This window comes from Helobdella robusta (genome assembly GCF_000326865.2).
Source record: "Helobdella robusta unplaced genomic scaffold HELROscaffold_31, whole genome shotgun sequence".
Lineage (NCBI taxonomy): Eukaryota > Metazoa > Annelida > Clitellata > Rhynchobdellida > Glossiphoniidae > Helobdella > Helobdella robusta.
The window spans coordinates 41,517-67,500 of NW_008704544.1; the positions used below are offsets into that span (position 1 = coordinate 41,517).

Genomic DNA, 25,984 nt, shown 5'->3' on the forward strand with positions numbered 1-25,984 from the left:
TCACTGATGATTAGGCTGTTGTTGTTGCTGCTGCTGCTGCTGCTGATGACGATGATGATGATGGAAAGAGAGATGTTGATGATGAAGAAGAAGAGGAGTGTGATGAGGATGGTGAGATGGAGAAGCTGGAAGATGCAGAGGCCTCGCGACAAGAAATTTCAGGATATCTGATAACGATAGCACCCCTTCCAACCGGCCTTCACTGTCCACTATCACTAATCTATGCACCTGTAACGGTAGACACACACACACACATACAAACAAACATACACACACACACAAACAAACATACACATACAAACACACATACATACTTCAGCTGTTGTTATATTTTCCATTGCCGAACGCAGTGTTGTCGATTTGAAACAAGTTTGCACAGAATTGAACGTCTATTTTTTGGATGATAATGATAATGATAACAACAACAATAATAATAATAATCAGAAGAATAACGATAATGAATGAAACGAAAAGAAAGTACGCGATTGAGTGAATGCATTCATAAGTGAATGCATTCATTCAATCCAGTGTATGAAAGAATAAATAAATTAATGAATGGATAAATGAATGAATGAATGGATAAATGAATGAATGAATGAATGAATGGATAAATGAATGAATGAATGAATGATAGAGCTAACCCTTATTTTATTCTCAACCGATTTCTCAACGCTGACACTCAGATCGGTGTAGGCCTTGTTTGGAGCTAAGTTCTGGAATATGGGAAAAAAAATCATCATCATCATGGTGATGTCATCATTATCGGCACCATCATCATCAAGAGCGTCACATTCGTTCGTCATCATCACCATCACAGCTAACGATGACGTCAAACTTGGCATAGACATCTAACACTTTCATATTATCGTCGACGACGGGCAGGGCCGATATGTTTTTGTCCATCAGTAAATTAAGCGCTTCAATAACTGGCGTGTCTTTTTTCACCTAATTATTATTATTATTATTATTCCTACTACAACTACTACTACTACAGAAATAATAATACTAATAATAGTAATGATGATGATGATGATGGCGATGGCTTACGTAGACGATGTCCTTGAACGTTCCAATGTTGAGCTCTTGCAAGGAATGCCTCATGAAATCCGGCTCTGGCATGTCATAAATCTATAAATAGTAATAATTCAGACTCTTCAGTGCCAGGAAAATGAGTCAAAATTTAAAAGTGAAATAAAAATTCAATGAAATAAATGAATAAAAGTCAGTAGATAGGTGAGTGGAGGTGAGAGAAAGCAAGAGCTTGGTTGGTTGGCTGGTTAGTTGGTTGGTTGATTGGTTGGTTGGTTGGCTGGCTGGTTGGTTGGTGGCCACAGGTTCGTTCACGCAACAAAAATCCATCTTTATCACGTTCCATCAAAGATGTAAAAATGGCAGTAGTAGTAACAATAATAATAATAACTATAATAACTATAGAGTAATTATGGTTGGGAGTCTTTCTAGAAATGATAGAACTGACGTAAATGAACAGGAAACGAAGGATTCTCTTGTGAGTCACTATGAATAAGGCGTCACCTGTTACTGGGTCTATAACCGGCAACCTAGATGAATAAATGAATGAGTGAATGAATAAATGAATGAATGAATGAATGAAGGAAGGAATGAATGATGAATGAATGAGTGATTGGGTGAGTGACCCACCTATGAACTTGTTGCTGACTTAACAGATGTATAGCTTCGGCCAGGGTAACATCAGGGCTGACGTGTACTAATGGCCGTTTATATTCTTCTAGAACATCTGATGATGATGATGACAACGATGATGATGACGATAATAATAATGGTGATGATGATAATGATAGTGATGACGACGACGACGACGATGAGTCACTCACTTCTCCAAGTTTGAATTTCATAGCTCTCCAGTTCTGTGATGTCTTTCTGCGAAATAAAAGAATCGATTCATTCATCCATTCATTCATTCATCTATCCATTCACTCATTTATCACTCATCAATTCATTCATTCATTCATTTGTTCATTCATCCAATCAATCATTCATTAGATTGAAATAACTGACCCCTGGCGTTTTATAATATTGGCGTAAGATTTTGATGAAATCTGTGATCGTTAGCATACCTGAGAAGTTGCAGAAAAAAAACACGTCATCAGCATTTACGTAGCTCAGTGGTAATGTGTCTGGCTCCCGTTTCGCACTGACCGGGTTTGAATTCAGAAAGAACCTCGTCTGTCTATCATAACCAGCGCATATAAACGAAGCGCTATTTGTAAAAATGTGCATATATACACATTATCATCATCAACAACAACAACGACATCATCATCATCATCATTCACATCATCGTCATCATAACCACCGATATATTTTTTCAGCTGTTCGTTCCAGAGTGGGGCAGCCCTTACCCCGGTGTACATGAGGGCTAGGAAGGCTTTCTTGATCTGCATAAATTAATAAATTATGGAGGGATGTATGAGTTTGGTCAATTGAATGAATCAATCAAGCACTCAACCAATCAATCAAACAACCAACCAACCAATCAATCAACCAATCAATCAACCAATCAATCAGTTTGGAAACATGGATTGATGGATGAATTGATGGATAATGGATTAATCAATTAATAATTCATTTGGTTATTTCTACAATTTACGTCATCCTGACCATCAGCATTACCACCATCCTCATCAACAACACTAAAGACACTATTTAACTTACACTAATTTTAGTGTCAAAAACGACGAGTTTTGAGCTAGTTGGAATCAGATCATAACAATGGTAGGCGGACAATGCTTTCATGTACACTAATTGTGGCTCATCATCTATTTGATTAGAAATAGGGAAAGAATAGTAATTGAATTACTTTCATTTCTTTGGTCAGCTAAATGGCGTAATGGTAGAGCATCTATCTCTTGCGTCGTGGTGACGGGATTCAAATGCAGGAAGAATCATTTCACTTTTAAAGTGCATGTGTGATGCGTTGTTTTTGCAGAAAATCAAATGTGCAGCGCAAGTTTCTTGCCTGCAGAAATGAGCGCTATATAAATGAGTCATTATTATTATTATTGTTGTTGTAGTGAAATTAATTCAATTTATTTGAAATTAAAAAAAAAGAGTCAACCTAATCTGTCCATAACCATGTCTTCCTCTTCTCCTTCGAGGACCTTTGTTAGAGAAGGGTGATAATAACAATATTAATATTAATTATAATTAATACTATAATAAATATTATGAATAATTATATTAAAATAATAATGATGATAACAAATAAAATATCAAAGCCCACGTTTAAAAACTGGGAACTCCTGTTTTTCTCCTTCCATATTAGAATTCTTTTCGATTTTGGACTCAGGTTACTCAAATCAAAAACTACAAAAAAATATATTAAAAATATAACATACACGATAAATAATGATAAGAAGAATAGCAGCTATTGAGGACTAGTGTTTGTCTTACTGTCTGTTCCAGAAAACTAGGATTTCAATTTGGGAAAGCCAAAAAACGAACAAGCATACATACATACATACATACATACATACACATAGGTACATACATACATACACACACATATGTACATACATACCGACACACACACATACATACACACACACACACACACACACACTTTGTTGATAATTGGATATCGTTGATGAAGCAGACTGTGGAACTTTAAGTAAATTGGAGCCAGTAGGATTCCCACTTTGCATCACTCCTTCTTGCAAAAATACTCTTTCAACTCAATTTATTTCATATTTACGTTATTAACTTTTCAAAATATAATAAACAAATTGTTGATTTATTGACTTTTTGTTTATTTTTTCGTCAAAATGAAGCCAAAAATGTCCTTTTTGTTTTTATCGATCAGACGGCGAAAAGTCCTGCGCAAAGTTTGACTTTTAAACTATTACATTGGGTCAAGGTGAGTCAGTTTCGTCATTAATTTTAAATTAAATCACTATTTAATTTAAAACTTGAAAGAAAAAAGATAATTAAACAAGCATTTGAATGAATTTATTTGTTAAATTCGTAAAAACGCGATGCGAATTCATCTGTTGTTGGCATTTTAATTATAATATAAGTCCACTTTTATCGGGAATTTCCAAAAATCGACTCAAGATGTTTAACCAATGAAATGCAAGCTCTGATGGAATTATTCAAAAATCGCCTCCCATTGGTTGAAAATTTTGAGGGGTTTTTGAACAGCTGATTAGAAAATTATTTAAATGGTTTTAAAAGTTAACATTACTCGAAGAAGGCGAATTTAACGTCATAATCTAATTTTTACTTCAAATTTTGATCAAAATGTCTAAAATCTAATTAAATATTCACTAAAATTTTATTCAAAAACATGTTAGAAAAGTTTTTTTGGCAGAAATCTCCCCAATACGTCAACCCGGCCCCAAGAAACGGAGGGGCTCCACGGAGAACTGATCCGGCAACTGATTTAACAAGATGGCGTCTCATCAACAGGAAGGGTAGACAAAGATGGGCTTACTTAGGGCCAAACAACGAGGTCACAAAAATTGATGGTGATGACGACGAATATGCCGATGATCTTGATGGAATGAGTGAGGAACAATCATTTATGGAGAAGTATCTACTTGGTTTGTATGAGGTGTGCCACGAAAAAGTGAACATTTTCATCAGTTTTTAAATGTTTTTTATCATTACTTCAAACTTTTCCTTTCGTAATGATTGTAACTACTGTAAAATCTAATAGATGATGATTAATACCTCATATTTCTTGAATAGTTATAAAATATTTCCAGCCCCAACAAAGAGTCGCTACTAAACAGACAAAAAATCAAATTAGTGACGACGTACCGACAATAAGTGAGCTTCAATCTTCACTGGAAAGTAGCGCAAATTTTTTGCGTCTAATTCAGGCAGATGACGGGCACTGGCCGGCTGATTATGGGGGTCCACTCTTTCTGATGCCTGGTCTGACATCTGTCGATAACAATTATATTTTAACTTGTGTTAATTTATGCTGATTTATGTAAATTTGACTGAATACAATCAACCTAAACAGGGCAGTTTCATTGGTAATTAACATAATTTATTCAACTTGTTTGATTCTACCAGGACTTGTGATAGCATGCCACGTTACGAATACAACATTACAACGTGAGAAAAAGTTGGAAATGGTCAGATACCTGAGATCAGTTCAATGTAGGGAAGGTGGGTGGGGATTGTAAGTGTCAATCAAAATCTTTTTCGTTAATTACATTCACATATAAAGCCTCTCTTTATTAATTAACAAAAATTATTCCGAAAAATCACGCGACAATTCCATCCATACTTTAATTAGCATATTATATTCCAACCAATCACGTGCGACAGGCACACGGAAGCTCCTCCCACCGTACTTGGAACGGCCTTGAACTACGTGACAATGAGATTATTGGGTGTGAGTGCACGCGATCTTGACCTGGTAAGGGCATTGGGTATACTCAGATCTTTGGGTACGTTTATTATTATTATTATTAATTCTATTATTATTATTATGAATTTTGATTGATAGGGGGTACTTTGAGTATTCCATCGTGGGGGAAATTCTGGCTGGCCGTGTTGAATGTTTACAGTTGGGATGGTCTGCATAGTTTGGCGCCTGAGTTATGGTCGGTTGGTCGGCTGGTTGGTTGGCTGGTCGGTTAGTTGGTTGGTTGGTTGGCTGATAGGTCGGTTGGTTGGTTGATTGATTGGTTGGCTGGTTGTTGGTTGGTTTCATTCTCATACTCTTCATCATTTTTTTCCCTATATTTAGGAGCCTTCCGGAATGTTTGCCGTTCCACCCAAGCAAAATGTGGTGTCACTGCCGGCAGGTTTATCTTGGTTAGTACGGCCAAGGTGAAGAATCATATTATACGTTCACTCATTCATTCAGTCATTCATTCACTCATTCATTCAGCCATTCATTCAGTCATTCATTCACTCGTTCATTCAGTCGTTCATTCACTCATTCATTCACTCATTCATTCAGTCATTCATTCAGTCATTCATTCACTCGTTCATTCAGTCGTTCATTCACTCATTCATTCAGTCATTCATTCAGTCATTCATTCAGTCATTCATTCACTCGTTCATTCATTTGTTGCCCAGGTATGTCTTATTGTTACGCTGTTCGTTTTAAAGTCGATGACTCAGAAATAGTTCGACAGTTAAGAGAGGTTGTACAAGATAAAATTACGCGCTCTTTAATCCGCATTTGATTAAGCGCTATACGAGTTTCATTTATTAAGCGCTCATTTTTTTCTATCATTGTTTCAACAATCATATAAAATAACATAAATTACAAAATGACATGTGACGTCACGGTCATCGTAAAAAAAAGTAAAACTAACAACAACAGCAAATGTAACGATCATTTTCAGGAATTATATCAAGATAATTATGACGTCATAGTTTGGCGTCACCATCGTAGTAACATTTCATTGGCTGATCTGCACACACCGCATACCTACTTGTTAAAGTCTGCTTATTGTAAGCATTATTATTATTATTACTTTTAATTATTATTAATTATAATAATAATATTAATTGTTATTATTATTTATTTGCAGACTTAATTGACGTTTATGAAAAATTCCACATGACATATCTGAGAGAAAAATCATTGAACCTTATATACGAGCATGTAGTATTTGATGACGATGTCACTAACTTCATTAGCATTGGTCCGGTTGGTTGATTGACTGATTGGTTGATTGATTGATTCATCCATTCATTTATTTATTCATTCATTCATTCTGTCATTCATTCATTCTGTCATTCATTCATTCTGTCATTCATTCATTCTGTCATTCATTCATTCGTTTATCCAATTGTTTGTTCATTCGTAATACGATTTATTGATATAACGCTATTGTAACTGCTTCAAGAATCACAACAGTAGCGCTAACAATTTAATCATTGTATCATTACTTAATATCGCCACGGCCAAAGATATCAAAGGTCATTCAGATGATAGTTAGATACCATAGAAATGATAACGAAGCACTGAAGAAGCATAGAAAGAGGATTGATGACTACCTCTGGCTTGGAACTGATGGCCTTAAAATGAATGTAAAAAATGTTATATAATTATCAGTAGTAGTAGTAGTAGTAGCAGCAGCTGTAGTAGCAGCAGCAGTAGTTATTATTTATTATTATTTTTATTATTAAGGGTACCAATGGTTCACAATTGTGGGATTGCACGTTTGCCATGCAAGCCCTTTTGGAGGTAAGTCAAGTGAGATGTATTTCTATCTCTCTCTCTCTCTCTCTCTCTCTCTCTCTCTCTCTCTCTCTCTCTCTCTCTCTCTCTATTTTCTTTTATTTCATTCATTAATTAATTTTTCATCCATCAATTCATTTTTTCATTCATTCATTCACCCATCCATTCGTTCGTTCGTTCGATCGATCATTCTTCTTTCATTAACATTTTAGGTTTCCAAAACGTTCACTAGTGAAAAATTAAATGGAGCGCTAAAAAATGGCCTCAAGTTTTTACTTGCTACTCAAATTGACGGCCTAAATAATAATAATAATAATAATAATAGAACCAGCGTCTATAGAGATTTTTCAAAATATTATCGACACCCAAATAAGGTTTGACGAATGAATGAAGGAATGAGTGAGTGAATGATTGGATGGATGAATGAATGAATGAATGGGTGAATGAACAAACAAACGAACAATTAAACAATAATAACAATAAAAATAATAATAATAATAATAATGGAAATTTCAGGGCGGATTTCCATTCAGCACGTACGAGTGTGGATGGATTGTGGCCGACTGTACTGCTGAAGCTCTGAAGACGATGATGATGATGAGGAGGAGGAGGAAGAAGAAGAAGATGATGATGGTGGAAAAAAGCGTAAATACTGATAATGATCTCGACACTGGAGATGTTGCTGTTGATGTTTTAAAGATGGCGATGACGAAAAGAAATAAATTGGTGATGGGACGTTTTCATGATGATGGTGGTGCTGATAACGATAGTCATGAAGATGAGGAAGATGATGATGATGAGGAGGAAGAAGATGAGGAGGAGGAGGAAGAAGATGAGGAGGAGGAGGAAGAAGATGAGGAGGAGGAGGAAGAAGAAGATGACGACGGTGATGATGATGGTTACGATAGTAAAAAATGGAAACTCAATGATAGATGTAAAAGCGCCATTGATTTGGTTTAGCATTGTTTTATTCTTTGTGTATGAATTGAAAGAACAGAAGTTTCAGTGAATGAATGAATGAATGAATGAATGAATGAATGAATGAATGAATGAATGAATGAATGAATGAATGAATGAATGAATGAATGAATGATGCGTTCAACAAACAAAACGCAGTTGTTAACGTTACAAAACGACGATGGCGGTTTTGCAACGTACGAGCGAAAGAGAGGTGGCACATTTTTAGAGTCTCTCAATCCATCAGAAGTTTTTGGTTCGTCCATCCATCCATTCATTTATTCATCTATTCATACATTCCTTCATTCACTCATTCATTTTCTCCAATCCACTAACAAACGAAATTAGGAGATGTAATGCTAGACTATTCGTACGTTGAATGTACGTCTGCTGCCATGCAAGCCTTCCATTTCTTCACGGAATACATTGATAGGAATTACAAGAAGGAAATTATCAAGTAATAATAATAATAATAATAAATAACAATAATAATAACGAATAATAATAATAATGAATAATAACAGTAATAATAATAAATAATAATTTTTTGTTATAGGCAAGCCTTGGAGAAATGTTTAGAATTCATCGTCAACTCACAGCAAGTTGACGGTTCTTACTATGGGTTATTATTATTATTGCTATTATTATTTATTAATATTATTTTTAATTATTTCTATTATTTATTATTATTTTAATTATTAATAAGATCGTGGGCTGTGTGTTACACGTATGGGACCTGGTTCGCCCTGGAAGGTCTGTCTTGCGTGGGGTATCACTATGTCAGGTTTGCTATCGTTATTATTATTGTTATTATTATTATTATTATGTTACTATTATTATTATATAGAGCACCACATCCAAGTTTGACGAAGGCCTGTGATTGGCTGGCCAGCAAACAGCAGCCGACCAATGGCGGTTGGGGAGAGAAATTTGAATCATGTGAATTAAAGAGATACATAGATTCGACATCATCAGCAACAGCCACAACAAAAACCACATCGTCATCGTCATCATCAACTGAAGAACCACAAGTAGTTAATACGTCTTGGGCCCTGTTGGGTTTAATGGCTGCCGGGTCAGTTTGGTTAATTATAACAACAACAATCATAATAAATAATAATAAGAACAATACAAATAACTTATTTTATTGTTATTATTATTAAAATTTTTATTTTTAACGAAATCACAGATATCCAGATGTGAATTGCATCGAGAGAGGCGTTCGATATCTGCTTGGCATGCAGAATGATGACGGTAGCTACCCTAAGGTTCGTTACTCTTTGCGCTGTGAGCCGATGGATGGATGAATGAATGAATAAATGAATGAATGAATGAACGAACGAACGAGTGAATGAACGAATGAATGAAAAATTGACAGAACGAACGAGGAAATGAATTAATAAAATTAATACGAAAATACATCTAAGCCATAATTTTTCATAATTATATTTTCAGCAAAACGTATCAGGAGTCTTCAACAAAACCTGCTCCATACATTACGATCTGTATAGAAACATTTTCCCAATGTGGGTCATTGCAAGATACAAGAGTTTATACGGAACATAATGCACTCTATGTGTGTGTCCGTGTGTGTGTGTCCGTGTGTGTGTGTTCGTGTGTGTGTGTGTTGTGTGTGTGTTGCACCTCTCTTGATGTCAATTAAAGAAGAACTGTTAACAAAGTTCGAAAGATTTTCGTTGTTTGAGATTTTAAGAAAGAAATACAAAGTAATCGCGCACACACACACACACACACACATATATATATATATATATATATATTTATATATATATATATATATATTTATATATATTTATATATAATAAACAAATTTATCAAAAAAATAAGTTTTTGGGACGTTATAATGTTGTGTAATTCGTAAAATTACTGAAGCACATATTGTTATTATTATTATTTATAATGGTAGTATATTCACTGCTGTAGTCAAATATTTTTGAGTTTACTGTTGTAAAGTTGACGTCATTTGAGATTGTATGTTTGTCATCGGGAGGTGTAAATTTACAGTTTTTTACGTCTTCAGTGGCTGTAAAGTGGTCACTTGGATGACAATTGCTAGTGTAATAATCTTCCGTACTAAATACTCCACTGTCATTCGTTGAAAAAGATGAGTCCATTGTTATTTCAGAGGGGGGTTCATCATCAAATGAGATACTGTTGTTGTTGTTGTTGTTGTTGTTGAGGCCTTTGATGTATTTGTCGTTGTTGTATATATTTTTGACTAGATTAAAATTGACTATGTTGTTGTTGATGTTGTTGCTGGCAGTTGTGTCGCTGGTGTAAATAATATTGTTTAGAGTGTTAAATAAGGTATTGTTATCGTTATCAATGCTGTAAAAAAGGTTGCGGTTGTCATCGCAAGAGTTGGTACGGTCGTTGTTGGTGTTGTAGTTTAAAATGTTGATGTTAATGTTGTTGTTGATGTTTGAAATGTTGTTGCCAACATCAACATAACCAGGAAAAACATCATCTGATGACGTCACATCATCAGCTTGCCTCCTTCCGTCAACAAAATTATAATTAATTATTTCTACACCGCCACCAACATTTTCGTCATAAAATCTCTCATTCCGCGCCGGGACATCATCATTTTGCGTTAAAATAACACTATCCCGTGTCAAAGTATCTCTTTTTCCCGCCAAAAGACTTCCATTTTGATCTAGAACTTTTTCAACGTCAAATTCGCTACCGGAGCAAATTTCGGTCTCGTTTAAAATCCTATTAAGGAAGATGATATACTCAGAAGCGAGTTTGAGGGTGTCGATTCGAGACAGACGCTTCTCGTATTCGAACCTGGGAACTTTGTCCCTCAACTCGTCGAAAGCTTTGTTCAGATTGTTCATGCGTCTACGTTCTCTGACGTTGGCCGCCCTACGCTGCTCCTGATTGATTAAGCGTTTCCGTTTCGTTGAAGTTGTTGGTCTCTGCTGCTGTTGATGTTGTTGCTGATGTTGTTGCAGTTGTTGTTGATGTTTTGTTGAACAGCTCTCGAGGTTGTAAAAACTTGGTGTGGTTGGCGATGCCGATGGGTGTGTGCAAGTTGAGGATTGTCCGATGACCGTCATCATTATCAGCACTGCAACTGTTGATGCTCCTGCTATTAATTATTCTTATTATGATTTATTAATGCTATAATAATTAAAAATTACTCGACAAACAGCCCGTTCTGATAATAGAATTCACAATTTTAATAATCATCTGTCTAAAATTAATACAGCTAATCATATTTAACTTATATCTACATGAACACACACACACGTAAACACACACACACATATATATATTGAATTGAAATATAATATATATATATATATATATATATATATATATATATATATATATCTGTGTGATGTGCGTGCGTGTGTGTGTGTGTGTGTGCGTGCGTGTGTGTAGTATCATAGATGCCCCGCTATTCAACTCGTCGTGTTATATTCTAGAGTTAAAAGTGAGTCAACCGCTGGCAAACCAGGATAGGTCTAATAAGTTATTGTTTTCATTGTTATTGTTATTATTATTGTTGTTGTTATTGTTGTTTTTGTTGCTGCTGCTGTTGTTGTTATATTTTTTATTGATTGAAGCATGAGAGCGGTTTTTGATTTTAATAGTAAATCATAGATGGAATAAACGATTACTGGTTGAATGGTAAATAAATAAATAAATAAATATGTGAGTGAATGAATGAATGAATGAGTGAATGAATAAATGAACAGGAAATGAATGAATAAATGGATGAATGAGCGATTGAACTAACAAACGAAACTACAAATAAATGAACGAACGAATGAATGAATGAATGAACAAATGAACAAATGAATGAACGAATGAATGAATGAACGAACGAATGAATAAATAAATGAATAAATGATTGATCTTGGCACGTGATTGGTCGAACTTGATATGACGTAACAACAAATGACTACGTCATCAGACCAAAGAAAAGTAATTTCTCTTTTTGACAGTTTTGCGTGTATAACTTTACCAGGAGGAAAAAGATTTTTCATGTGTACGTATGTTTGTGTGTTTGTGTGTGTGTTTGTATGGAGTATGTTTTTATGAACGTTTGTTCGTTCGTTTGTTTGTTTGTATATTTTGTATGTATGTATGTTTGTGTTTATGTGTGTATTTTTATATATTTGCGTTTTCGGTTTTATACAAAACAATGGAACGAATGAATAAATGAATGAACAAATGAATGAATGAACCAACAAACGAATGAACGAGGAACAAACGAACGAACGAACGAATGAAAGAAAGAAAGAAAAGCAAATCATTCATTGTTTAAAAATTTAATTACAGAAATCAAATAGACAATTAAAAATGAACGAATAATCTTTAAAACAATCAAACATCTACCCAGTGTATGTATATATCTGCATATGTATGTATGTATGTATGTATGTATGTATGTATGTATGTATGTATGTATGTATGTACGTATGTATGTATGTGTGAATGTATGTGTGTGAATGTGTTTGTATGGATATAGATCTTATACATACATTAGTCAAAACATCTGCCCATGTTATTGATACAATAAGAGTAACAATAATAATGTATATAGTTTTGGTATACAAGTTATTATTATTGTTATTATTTTTGTCATTATCATTATTATCATTATTATTATTATTATTATTATTATTATTATTATTCCTTATCGTTCTTCATTGGAAAGTGATAGCGTTAACGTTGTTACTGTTTGCGTTTGACTGAAAGTGCTGTGGTGGGTGATGATGATGATGATGGTTATTATTATTGTTATTATTATTGCTGCTGCTGCTACTACTACTACTACTACTGCTGCTGCTGCAGCGTATTTGTTAATATTACTACTACTACCACTATTATTATTCCATATCCATCTATAATTTTCATCTCAGCATACATACATTTGTCCATCCATCTATCCATTCATTCATCTATTCATTCATTCACTCATTCATTCGTTCGTTCATTCATTCATTCATTCATTTATTCATTCACTCATCCATTCATTCACTCATTCATAATGACCTGAGAATTCTTAAACTCGGAGAATAGGGTAAACAGAAGATGCAGTGATTCCACCTTATTCGAGTGTACCGGTACGTCACACACGCCTGTCAAATGTCAAGGAATAATAATTATAATTATAATAATTATAATTATTATTTAATCATAATAATATTATTATTACTATTACCGCAGACTATGTCGACCATCTGGGCAAGTTCGCAGTCAATTTCAATTGGGAAGGCTATCTGTAGTTGTGGCGAGGTGTAATAATAATAATAATAATAATTGTAATAATAATAATAATAAATAATAATAATAATAATAATTGTAATAATAATAATAATAAATAATAATAATAATAAATAATAATAATAATAAATAATAATAATAACAAACATCTTTGACGACGTCTTCGATTTCGCTGTCCCATTCTTGCATTAGGTCATCTACCTCAGGCATTTTTCTGTATTTGGATACAAACACGCGCACACACATACACACGCACACACACACACACGCACACACACACACACGCACACACATACACACACATACACACACACACATGCATACAAACATACAAACTTTGTATAATGAATAGTGGGAGGTGGCTTGCTTCTGTGTAAATTGTCGATATTTTTTATCCACGAGTCAATGTGTTTTGTACTGTCTGCCTGATCTATGTCTACGCTCTTTACATTCTGTTTGTATGTATGTATGTATGTTAAAACCAAATCATTGACGAATGACACCAAAAGCCAAGCGTCTGACTAAATTTGATTTTATTTGCTATAACGTCACTCAACCCCGTCGGCATTCAACTCCACATTTTCCAACACACAGACGCGCAAAAACCGCTGCAGAATGCACGAGATATTATTCATAGCAAAAAAATATTCCCTACTATCGCCTGACCTAATACTGGTATTTTTACAAATCCGATTGAAAAACCCGGAGGTGTTACGGTCCATGGGGCCGAGTATGTATGTATGTATGTATGTGTGTGTATGTATGTATGTATGTATGTGTGTGTGTGTGTGTGTATGTATGTGGATGTGTGTGTTTGTTTATATATATTTATATACAGCATAGTTTGCAATGATAGCATCTTGCAAAAAGATTCAAGTGGTAAAAGTTTCAATACTAAAAAAATTCACACACACGCCAACAAGCACACCAAAAACATGTAAGCACACACCAACATACACACACACACACCAACATACAGATCCTAGACATACAAACACAAACAAACAAACAAACACACACCAACATACAGATCCTAGACATACAAACACAAACAAACAAACAAACACACACAAACACACACAAAAGCACGCACAATTTTGCTAGATACAACGGTATCCTTCGATAGAGATCTTAGTAGGAGTTCCAGCACAACTGGATCTGATTGTTTGGCGCAAGGCTCATCTATTATCGTTAGTCCTAATTTGTCCCGCTTGCCATCATGACGAGGTATCTAATGTTGATTGGTTGGTTGGTTGGTTGATTTGTTAATTGGTTGATTGGTTGGTTGAGTGGAGAGTGTTGATTGGTTGAGTAGAGAGTGTTGATTGGTTGGTTAGTTGGTTGATTGGTTGGTTGGTTTGTTGATTGGGGACTGTTGATTGGTTGGTTAAGTAGAGGGTGCTGATTGGTTGGTTGAAGAAGGATTGTTGACTGGGTGATTGGTTTGTTGGTTGGTTGTTTGTTTGATTGATTGATTGGTGACCTTGAGAAACGCATCAATATCTCCGACTGCAGGGATATAATCAGGAATGAATGGGATCAATTTGAAGGTCAGGTCCAAGTTAGGCGGCGAATATCTAGATTAGTGGATGGGTGGATAAGATAAAATAGTGAATAAATGAATGAATAAATGAGGGAATGGATGAATGAGCGAGCGAACGAACGAACTATTGAAAAGAAAAATGAACCTTGTAATGTATTGAAACAATTCTTTAACTTCGGCCGTTACGGGCAAGTTTTCAAAATCATTTGGGTTGTAAGCGCTTTTATATGTACCAAAATTATTCTTAATTATAATTATATTCTTAATTATAATTATAATTAAAACAATAATAATTATTATTATCATCATCATTATCATTACCCTTCTGGCGCTTTGGCGTCATCGTCATCATCGTCGTCGTCATCATCATCATCATCATCATCATCGTCGTCGTCGTCGTCGTCGTCATTCTCGCTTTCGTTTTTAATCTTGTTGATGGTGTTGCTGCTGTTGATGTTCCTGGCCGATGATGTCTTCTTGAAGTTCGTCGAAAATGAGCTTTGATTCTAAATTTAATTAATTAATTACATTTAATTGATTAATTAATTGATTTATTCAATACAACTGCTGCAACCACTAGCACATTCTCAAATAATAATAAAATAATAATAATAATAATAATTATTATTATTATTATTGTCTGTACTGCATGAGAGAAGCTGGCCGTTTTCGTACAGCTCACTCTTTTTTTTATACATGATACTAGTTTTTAATTGTTCAATTAGTTTTAAAATTGTTTGTTTGAAAGGAAATAATTCTGCAGAAGATGGAGATAGTTTTAAAATTTAGATTTTATTATGCTTTTATTTAATTTTAATTTTTTTTAATTAACGGAATTTATAGTACAAATCCAAATAAATGTCCGCATTGTGATAGACGTTGGAGGACACTCCTGGTGCTGTATTAAGAATGCGGGATGTTTCGATACTAATGTTATTCGCACGAGTGTAAGTTCTAAAGTTAAACAAATCTATAATTAATAATAAAATTGTCCTAACAACTTCTAATGAATCTTGCACTCCTATTCCTCCGTGGTAAGAATCATTATCGGGATCTTCATCATCGTTGTTGACGTCATCGTCGTCATCATTTCTCACGGGCACTGGGTGCTTACTTTTTACGAAATCTTTGGTGGGGATGAGGATTAGATTTTTGTTTTCATGTATGTAACTTATGTACGTGTATGTTTGTGTGTGTGTGTGTGCGTGCGTGTGTGTATGTACTTGCTTGATTTGTTGAAAATCCTGGGAGTTGGGTCGTACTGGCTTGCTACTTCTTCTGAATCATGGAGATCAAGAGATTCGTCATAAAATTGGTTGGGGTGCAATTTGCCTAACTGTAGTTAGGTACAATTAGTGTCAAGTAAAATAAATTCAATTTGTGAAGTTAGTGTTTTAACCGGGGCCGGATCAAGCCTTCTCTAGCCGGCTTTAGACAAAGTGCCAAGACTCTCATTTTTTCAAACAAATTTTATTTTAATTATAATTATTATATTTTCGAAATTGCTTCAACTCAAAATTTGAATGGTCGGTGAATCACAGTGAAAGCTATAACGGAGCCTAGACATTTGCCTCGTTTGTTTATTAATAAATTTGGCCTCGGTTAGAGTTTTAACGATTTGAAGTTTTATAAATAATCATGACACTTACATTTTTATCATCCTCATCAATATTTCTATTAGCCATTATGATTATGTGATAAAATGTAATTGTTTATTTAATGATATAATATAAGAATTTTTTTATTTTATGTATTTATATAACAATTCTCAGTTGAATTCGTGAAAAATACATTTATTCGGCAAAAAAATTGAAGTAACTATTTACTAGTTTACATTGACGTGTTCATGGCAACCGTTTAAAATTAAATGACTGGCGCATTTTTTGTGTTAAATTTTCATTTTGTAGACATTTTTATGTTTTAAATTGTAAATTTTTAAAACAAAAATTAAATTAATTATTTGAATATTGTAATTTTAAGTTTGAAAATATTTAAATAATATTGTTATTACTTTTATATCGAATGAACTTTTAATCACTAGACTTTAAAAGCAAACATAAGTTTAAAAACTGATTAGCCGTCAGGTTTAATAATTTCGTCTTCTTTGTTATAAAATGCGTTTGTACAGATTTATTTTAAAATGGCTAAATCTGTATTTAACAGTTTAAACTATGGGAGTAATAACTTAAAAGAAATAAGCGAAGAAAGCAGGAGAATGAAGGTAGATCGCATATTGTATCAAATTTTTATTCTGCTGGGTGAAGGCCATTTTTAATGAAACGTAGTTAGGTAAAAAAATTGGATTTAAAATGCGTCTCATGATTTAATCGTCTGATTGTTGGTTGAGTGGGTATGTCATCTACATTATCCAATTCTGGATGACTAAATTTTGTTAATTTTCCAATCATTTTTATTAGTGATTAGTTCCATTTTCTTATCTGTACTGTACTTTAGTTTATTAATTAGTTGTAGTGTATTTATCTAATTTTTTTCAATTATTAACGAAAAATTTATTTGTTAGCCCATTTAATCACGAACAACAACCAACCACCTACAAATTTTATTCCTAGAACGAAATCGCATCCTCAAAATCATCAACAGCCAACAGACTGCAAAACTCGGGATCATCATCATCATCACACGAACAGCAAAACAGACAAACGTCATCAGGATCAGGAACTGGGGGAGTGGGAAAGAGAGGTAGAAAACCGGCAAAACTTGACGTGAGGATGAAATTAGAGAGAAGTCAACAGTCAGCCAGGGAGTGTAGGGCCCGGAAAAAACTGAGGTACCAGTACCTGGAAGAGTTAGTGGCTAGTAGGGAAAAGGCTATTATTATTTTGAAGAAGGAACTTGAAATGGTTATTTATTGTTATTATTAAATATATTATAGTTAATATTATTGTTTTTGTTATTGCTTTATTTTGTTTTGTTTTTGGTTTCCATAGTTAATACATCTCCTAAACAAATTTTAATCTAATAGGAATTGAACCTTTAATAATTAAAACAAATATAAATATAATTTATCTATAATAATCTATATTATAGATTTATGTTAATATATTTTACTTAATAATAATATTTTTATGATAATGTTTATAATTAACTTCTCCTAGTACAAGAACATATGCAAGAAAATTGATGAGAACCAGCCGTTGAGTAGAGAAATTGTGGAGACGTTGAACAACCATGCCACAAATAATAATAATAATAATTAATAATTATAATTATAAATTACTTGATTGATTGAAATTATGAACGAAAGAATGAATGATTGACTGATTGATTGGTTATTGGTTGACCGAACCAATTAATTTCACAAGTGAATTTTATCAATGAATGAATGAGTGAATGAATGTGTGGATGAATGAACGAACGAATGAATAAATGAATGGTTTCATTCATTTACTGAAAAATCTTCCAAAAAGTTAAAAGAGACAGACTTTTCTCACCTTTTATATTTCATTCATTTACTGAAAAATCTTCCAAAAAGTTAAAAGAGACAGACTTTTCTCACCTTTTATATTTCATCTCGTTTTGTCAAATTAAAATTAATAAAATTTGTAAAATATATATATATACTTAAAAGAAATTCATTATGATTAAAACATTGCTTTTATATTTTTGAATGAATGAGCGAATGAATGAATGAGCAAATGAATGAATGAATGAGCGAATGAATGAATAAACGAATGAATGACTACATGGACTATATATAAATACTACACAATGTCAATACAGAGTAAAAATACATTTCATAAATACATAATTATTCAAATACATACACATAAATATAAAAAATATATTTAAAAATATGGCATATATATATATATATATATACATACACATAAATACATACAATATACATAAATATATATCTATATATAATAAAATCTAGCTCTTAAATATGACACTACACATATAAGATGCATTTTCTCTGGCTCTTTCTTTCTTGGGTAAGTTATACACGTAAAAAGGCAACATTTATATAGTATTTTATAAATATATTTGACTAAGAACGAGTATAACATAATATTATTGAAACGTACTTTAAGTAATAAAATGAATTTTAAAATTATTATTCATTATTACCAATATATATATATATATATATATATATATACACAACGGCAATTAAATCATAAAACTGAATGTTTTTTACGAAAAATTAGGGAAAGAATAAAAACAAAGAACAAAAAGGCAAACAAGGACAAAAAACTGAAGGGTTAAAAAGTTTGCATCTGTATGGAAGAGAAGAAACTCCACCTTCATTACCATTTCACAATATGAAGTTAGAAATATAAGCTGTTCACTTTTAACATTAATATATATATATATGTGGGTGTGTGTGTGGTGTGTGTGTGTATATATATAGGAAGAGAGAGAAGAAAAGATGAAGAAACAACTTAATAGAAGAAGTAAACGAGAGAGAAAGAGAGAGAGAAAGATTATGGGAGTAAGAAAAATTAAAAGAGAATTAGAATTAATTAGAGAGAGAGAGAGAGAGAAAGAGAGTAGTATCAAAGTGAGTGGCATGACAGTGAAGCAACGCTATCAGTGTCAGAAACAGCGGACGACGAATTATCGTCTGTTGAGATGCTGCAGCTATTCATCATTACATTGCTACCATCACCAGTGCTATTATTATTATTATTATTATTATTATTATTATTATTATTATTATTATTATTAGATGTAGTAGTAGTAGTAGCAGCAGCAGTTGCAGTGGCAGCAGTGATGACGTTGGCTTCAAAACTGTTGATTTGATTGCTGCCGCTGTTGTTGATCGTACCGTTACTATCATTGATGCTATTGGCGCTATTGTTTTTGCTATTATGCTTAGAATTATTACCACTGCCAGTAGTAGTAGTAGTAGAAGAAGTAGTAGTAGTACCATTATTATTATTATTATTATTATTATTATTATTATTATTATTATTATTACTAATATTATTATTATTATTATTACTAATATTATTATTATGATTAATATTATTATTATGATTGATGTTGGCATTGCTCTTCGAAATTGCCGTGTTACATTTGGAGCCGTCCTTCTTTATGTCAGCAATGGTGCTGTATTGATGTTGTTGTTGTTGTTTTAGTTGTTGTGGTTGCTGCTGTTGTAGTAGTTGTAGTAGTTGCTGTTGATGTAGTTGTTGCAAAGGTTCTTTAAATTTTCTATGGTCATCTCCGAACCCGGAATCGGGATTACTATCATCGTTGATATTTTTTTGACTAATTTCTAATCTGCCCACGCTACATCCAGCATCATCATTTTTATTAGTGACAATGACGTCATAATTTTTGCTGGCTGTTTTAGGGATATACGTCGTTCTCTTCCTGACGACGCTACTCGAACTAGAATCGCTCGATGCTGCCAGATATTCATCTTTCGTTTTGCAATTCTTACCGCCACGCATTTTACTTTTGACACTTTTGCAAGAAGCATATTTATTATTACTGCCATTGCTTTTAATAAACGCTGGATTTTTAGTACCCTGCTGTTTGTCACAATTTCCGGTCCTATTTCTGGCACAATTTTTAGATTCTTTGATGTTATGCTTAGTCTCGTGGCCAGGCTTACTCGTGACAGTTGATAGCGTGTCGTCTGATTTTGACCGAAACATTGCAGCATCGATAGGAACATCCCTCGTCACCCCCCGGCTTTTTCTCGATGCCCCGGACAATGAGGGCTGCCTAGAATTAGGGTAATTGGAGTAACAACACGTGGGCTGATGTTGAGAATTCGGATTAATGTAGTGATGTGCTTGTAAATGAGATGACGTGCCGAAGTAATTTGGTAGGATCGGGTTAACAGCTCCACAATTATATCTCTGATGATGATGCTGTTGAGGCTGATAATTAAACAAAGATGGCTGATTATGAAGAAATTGCGGCTGTCCTAACACTGAAACTGAATTTGGAAAGTTGGAAAAGCCCATAGGAGTGCACTGCTGCTGCTGCTGCTGCTGATCATTGTAGCTGTGAAAAGTCTGGAAATTCCAAGAAACAGCTGGCATAGTATCGTAGTTGGAAAATCCCAAACTATTATTATTATTATTGATGTTGTTGTTGATGTTGTTACACGCGTTGTTGGATGGATGAGGATGTTGTTGATGATGATGATGAGATGGTGGTGGTGGCTGTGGCACTACGCTCACAGGACCCTGCAATATCAACATCATCATTACCAACATCAAGACATTGCTATCGTTATTATTATTATTATCATTATTATCATTATTGGTATTATTATTATTAATATTATTATTACTATGGCTACCTGTCTGATGTTCCCAGCGAGGTCTCTATAATACTGAACGCCTGGAGGACATATGAATCTGTCTTGAGGTCTGAAAATATTAATATTACTGTTTTTATTATTATTGTTAGTAGTAGTAGTAGTAGTAGTAGTGGTAGTAGCAGTAGTAGTAGTATTAGTAGTAGTAGTAGTAGTAGTATTAGTGGTGGTAGTAGCAGTAATAGTAGTAGTAGTAGTTGTTGTAGTAGTTGTTGTAGTAGTTGTTGTAGTAGTAGTGGTAGTAGCAGTAGCAGTAAGGTCAGGGTAAGGGTTAGTACAAAATTATCGCCACCCTCACAATCTCGAGCTATCTCATTTTAATCAGCATCATCAACATTAACAACAACAATAATAATAATAACAAAAATTATAATGATGATGATGATGATGATAGTGATAGTGATGACGAAGAAGATGAAAGAGAGCAATGGTGATTGGTGTTGACGTGTCATAAATACGTACATAATGTTGTAAGAAGAGAATAATGGGTTGATGTCTTTGCTACTAAATTCTGTAACGCTGTTGTTGTTGATGTTGTTGGTGTTGTTGGAGTTGTAGCAATTTAGGTGATGTTGATGTTGTTGTTGATGTTGCTGAAAACTTTGTAAAACATTTTTTGGATTAAGAACAGCTAAGCTACTGACAATATTATCATTATTGTTGTTGATGTTGTTGTTGTTGTTGATGTTGTTGTCGCCGTGTTTTCGCTTCTCAGGCGATGTTGGTAACGATAAAGATACATTGCCAATGTTGTTGTTGTTGGTGGTAGTTGTGGTGGTGATGCTTTGCTGCTGCTGTTGTTGTTGTTGAGATTTCTGTCAAGGAGATGAATGGATAATTGATTGATCGATTAATTGATTGATTGATCGATTGATTGATTGACTGATTGATCGATCGGTTGATTGATCGATCGATTGATTATCAATGGAATAGCTGAATGAATGAAAAAAATGAACGAACGAACGAACGAGTAAATAAATATAAAAGAATAAACAAATGAATGAATTAATTAAAAAGTATAGAATTGATGTGATTGATTTGAAAAGATTAAAACATGAGTGAATGAATGAGTGAATGAATGAATGAATGAATGAATGAATGAATGAATGAATGAATGAATGAATGAACGTGTGAGCGAATAAGAAAGAATGAATGTATGAATTAAATAAAAATTAACACAAACTTTGCCTTTCTTAATAAACCAGAGCCATTTATTTTTAGATTTAGTTTTAGCTGTTGCATCTTTGCCGTCAGAATCAGCAGCAATTGTTATTGATTTTGTGGTAGTTTGTTGTGGCTGTTGTGGCTGTGGCTGTTGCTGTGGCTGTTGTTGGTGCAGTTGTTGCTGCTGCTTCAAGTTATTCAAGTGCTGTTTCAAAAAAAATTAAATCACCATTAGCTAATCAATCGATCAATCGATCGATCAATCAATCAATCAATCAACCAACCATAATTCTCAAATTTTCAGTCAGCACGTTGACGATCTCTTCATAATTTTTTCTCCTCGCTATGTCCAAGGCGTTTTCTCTTTGCTAACAGGAAAAATATTGAAAACAATCAATCAAGCAAGCCAGCCAACCAACCAACCAATCAACCAACCAATCAACCAACCAATCGATCAACCAACCAACCAACCAACTACACTAACGTAATTTAGAGTGCTAATATTAACGCCGGCCCTGATCAGTAGATTAGTGATTTTCCTCAGCTTCAAGGAAACGGCGATGTGCAGAGGCGTGTCGCCATTTTTATTTTGGACATTCCCATTCCCCCGTGCGCTGATCAGAATTCTCGTAACTCCGGCGTGTCCGTATCGACAGGAAGTGTGCATAGCCGTGTCGCCATACTTATTTAGTGTTTTTGTTTTGAGGTGGGTTGGTTGGTGGGTGAGAGATAGGTGGATCACCGTGAATCAGTGTTTGAAAAGTTTAGTGGATAATGGTTAAGAATTTTTTTAAATTTTTGTGAACTAATTATGAAACAAAGCAAAATGAATGAAATTTCTCGTTCTCTTTTTCTCACTCATTCGTTTTTCATTTCTTCATCTATCCATCCAATTGCTCATTCATCTATCCATTCACCCGTTCATTCATTCAATCATCCATTCTCTCATTCAATCCTCTATTCATTCATTCATTCATTGCTTCATTTTTCAATACAAACGGCATTTTGAACGTCAGGGTCAGAGCCGGCATAGAGCAAGATACGTGCGGACTCATTGTGACCATTCTGTGCTGCCATGTGCAGTGCTGTGAAGTTGTTCTGTTGTGCGTGCGTGCGTGTGCATGTGATGTTGTGTTGTATTGTAGTCATAATCAACCGACGATCGCCAACATCATCATCATCATCGTCGTCGCCATCATCATCATCATCGTCACCATCATCATCATCATCATCGTCACCATCATCATCATCGTCACCATCATCATCATCGTCACCATCATCATCATCGTCACCATCATCATCATCATCATCGTCACCATCATCATCATCGTCGCCATCATCATCATCATCATCATTAACGTGGTTAACGAGGTTGACGTCTGCACCGCACTTGATCAGTTCAGTCAGCGACCTACTGTATCCCTTCCAGGCAGATTCGTGGCAACTCGTGTTTCCGTGCTGATAATGATCATATTATTATTATTATTATTATTATTATTATTATTATTATTATTATTATTATTGATTATCATCATCACCGTCATCACATACAATGTAATCTCGCGTGTCGACCTCGGTGGCCTTGAACTTCAAAAGTTCTCTAACAATCTCGAGGTGCCCTTGCGCGGAGGCTATCTGCAGAGACGTGTATCCCAGCTGGTTGGTTGGAAACAAATGAACAATGCACTAACAAAAAAGAAATGAATGAATGAATGATGAATGAATGATGAATTAATGAACAAATGAATGCATAAACGAACGAACGAATGAAAGAACAAATAAATAAATGAATAAATAAATGAATGAAAGGATTATCTAACTTCATCTCTCTCATTAAGACTAGCGCCATCATTTATAATCTCTTTGACTGCATTCAAATCACCTTTCAAACATGCATCATGTAATGGTTGTAGTAGCAATTGAGGTGCTTGTTGTCCTGCTACTTCACCTAGATTTTTCTGATTTAGAATTTAAATTCATTTTTTTAAATTATTTTCTGTGATATCAATTTTAAATTAATTCTCAACCATATCAATCTAATTGTAATACAAATTCAATTTCAATACCATATGTGCATATGTATATAAGTATATACATATGTGTGTCTGTATGTGGTTTGCCAACAACAAAAACAACAACAACAAAATAATTGAATACAATATACCCCGGTGACAGAAGTCATATTATCTTTTTGCTAAAAATAATACTATTATTATCATTTTTATTATTAAATTATTATTATTATCTTCTTTTTTCTTTCCCCAAACCACTGGTGTTGCTCATTTCTAAAAAAAATGTTTTTTCAATTAGTTAATTAATTTAATAAGTAACTTTTAAGTTGAGTAAGAAGTATGTCAAAGTGATTGTTGAAGTTGAAGGTTTTGCAGTATAAATAAAAATAAATCAATCATTCTAAATTACAATAAATAAACATATGATTTTTTATAAAAAGAGAGAAAATTAAAAAAAATTTTTTTTTCCTTTTATTTACATTAGGATGATTAGGTGATTAGGATTACATTTAAAATTTAAATTAAATTAATTATTTCCTGATTCCCAGGTAAAACAAGGAACAAGATACGAACGACTTGAAAGAGTGACACGCTGATTTGATGAAACGTCAACTTGAGAAATTTAATTTAAAATTTATTTTAAAAATTTGCGATAAATTAAATAAAATGAAGTTGAACCAAAATTAAAATCAAGTTTCGCATTCCATAAATATTTCTACGAATGGTTATTAATCACTTTTAAATTTTAAATGGCTTAGCACAAAGAACAGAAGTTTATGGAAAGATAAAGTTATTTTAAAATTATTTATTATAACTTTTTATATATGTGGTATTTCGTATATTTTGAATACTTAAAATTTTGGCCAAGTACAGACTCATACTTAGATTTTTACTTTTTTTAATAAAGTTTTGTTAATATAAATTGACATTTTTCAAACAAAACTGGTAAGGTAGTATTTGTATTTGAGACTGATTAATTCTTACAGCATGAAAATGACCTCATAACGATAAACTGTCTAATGAAAATGATAATATTCAACAACAAAAATATGAATTAGTGACAAGGGCAGGTCCCAAACCTTGAGGGCCTCACAAAATTACGGCCCCAAGACATTTCTTTCCTCCGCCTCTTGGCTGTAGATGTAGTTGATAAATGAGATGAATAAGATGTCTAAGGTTCATAGTACGGAAAAAATTTAATAATAATATTTTAAATATATAATAAGTCATAATTAATTAATAAATTATTAACAATAATCATGATGATGATGACGACGATGATGATGATAAATGTGTACGTGTGTGAAGTTGTCGCTTTGACCTCAAAGCAGGTTGACGTGCATTTTTCATCGGTGTCAGCTGTCACAGCGCCCGCGTGACGGGGCGTGGTTTTGTGTGTTTCCTCTTCTTCCTCTTTTTCTTCTTCGTCATCATCTTCTTCTTCCTCTTCTTCTTCATCATCATCTTCTTCTTTCCTTGTTATTATCTATATCATTGTTGATGATGTTCTCTCTGTTGTTGCAATTATAATTATAACTGTCGATTCCATT

The 25,984-nt window shown here is 33.6% G+C and overlaps 6 protein-coding genes across 6 annotated transcripts; 2 read left to right on the top strand and 4 right to left on the bottom strand.

Annotated features, from left to right (window-relative positions):
- Positions 1 to 3,854, bottom strand: HELRODRAFT_112678 (hypothetical protein; the record flags this gene model as incomplete). The annotated part of the gene is made up of 14 exons (XM_009022200.1): positions 3,602 to 3,854; positions 3,263 to 3,345; positions 3,098 to 3,140; positions 2,695 to 2,798; positions 2,336 to 2,417; positions 2,038 to 2,096; positions 1,854 to 1,899; positions 1,660 to 1,756; positions 1,478 to 1,559; positions 1,048 to 1,128; positions 823 to 945; positions 642 to 713; positions 315 to 389; positions 1 to 228 (listed from the first exon to the last, which is right to left on the bottom strand). Exons 1-14 carry the CDS (start codon positions 3,681 to 3,683, stop codon positions 1 to 3), a joined length of 1,257 nt encoding a protein of 418 aa, XP_009020448.1. The 5' UTR covers positions 3,684 to 3,854.
- A 470-nt stretch (positions 3,855 to 4,324) lies between these two features.
- On the top strand, positions 4,325 to 9,715 carry HELRODRAFT_81951 (hypothetical protein; the record flags this gene model as incomplete). The annotated part of the gene is made up of 20 exons (XM_009022201.1): positions 4,325 to 4,569; positions 4,838 to 4,917; positions 5,062 to 5,170; positions 5,320 to 5,441; positions 5,501 to 5,597; positions 5,744 to 5,811; positions 6,079 to 6,146; positions 6,351 to 6,459; positions 6,540 to 6,658; positions 6,922 to 7,041; positions 7,142 to 7,202; positions 7,442 to 7,566; positions 7,709 to 7,876; positions 8,309 to 8,405; positions 8,498 to 8,606; positions 8,706 to 8,771; positions 8,856 to 8,933; positions 8,997 to 9,224; positions 9,339 to 9,417; positions 9,605 to 9,715. 20 exons carry the CDS (start codon positions 4,325 to 4,327, stop codon positions 9,713 to 9,715), a joined length of 2,259 nt encoding a protein of 752 aa, XP_009020449.1.
- Positions 9,716 to 10,878: 1,163 nt separating this feature from the next.
- On the bottom strand, positions 10,879 to 11,085 carry HELRODRAFT_126756 (hypothetical protein; the record flags this gene model as incomplete). The annotated part of the gene is made up of 1 exon (XM_009022202.1): positions 10,879 to 11,085. A coding segment is annotated over one exon (207 nt), but the record flags the coding sequence as incomplete, so codon positions are not given.
- Positions 11,086 to 13,162: 2,077 nt separating this feature from the next.
- On the bottom strand, positions 13,163 to 15,370 carry HELRODRAFT_81974 (hypothetical protein; the record flags this gene model as incomplete). The annotated part of the gene is made up of 8 exons (XM_009022203.1): positions 13,163 to 13,266; positions 13,350 to 13,403; positions 13,555 to 13,625; positions 13,748 to 13,863; positions 14,505 to 14,642; positions 14,895 to 14,988; positions 15,100 to 15,174; positions 15,276 to 15,370. Coding segments are annotated over 8 exons (747 nt in total), but the record flags the coding sequence as incomplete, so codon positions are not given.
- A 2,274-nt stretch (positions 15,371 to 17,644) lies between these two features.
- On the top strand, positions 17,645 to 17,836 carry HELRODRAFT_81859 (hypothetical protein; the record flags this gene model as incomplete). The annotated part of the gene is made up of 1 exon (XM_009022204.1): positions 17,645 to 17,836. A coding segment is annotated over one exon (192 nt), but the record flags the coding sequence as incomplete, so codon positions are not given.
- A 5,040-nt stretch (positions 17,837 to 22,876) lies between these two features.
- Positions 22,877 to 24,326, bottom strand: HELRODRAFT_81723 (hypothetical protein; the record flags this gene model as incomplete). Its single annotated transcript, XM_009022205.1, has 2 exons — positions 22,877 to 23,104; positions 24,243 to 24,326. Coding segments are annotated over 2 exons (312 nt in total), but the record flags the coding sequence as incomplete, so codon positions are not given.
- Between the last annotated feature and the right edge of the window lie 1,658 nt (positions 24,327 to 25,984).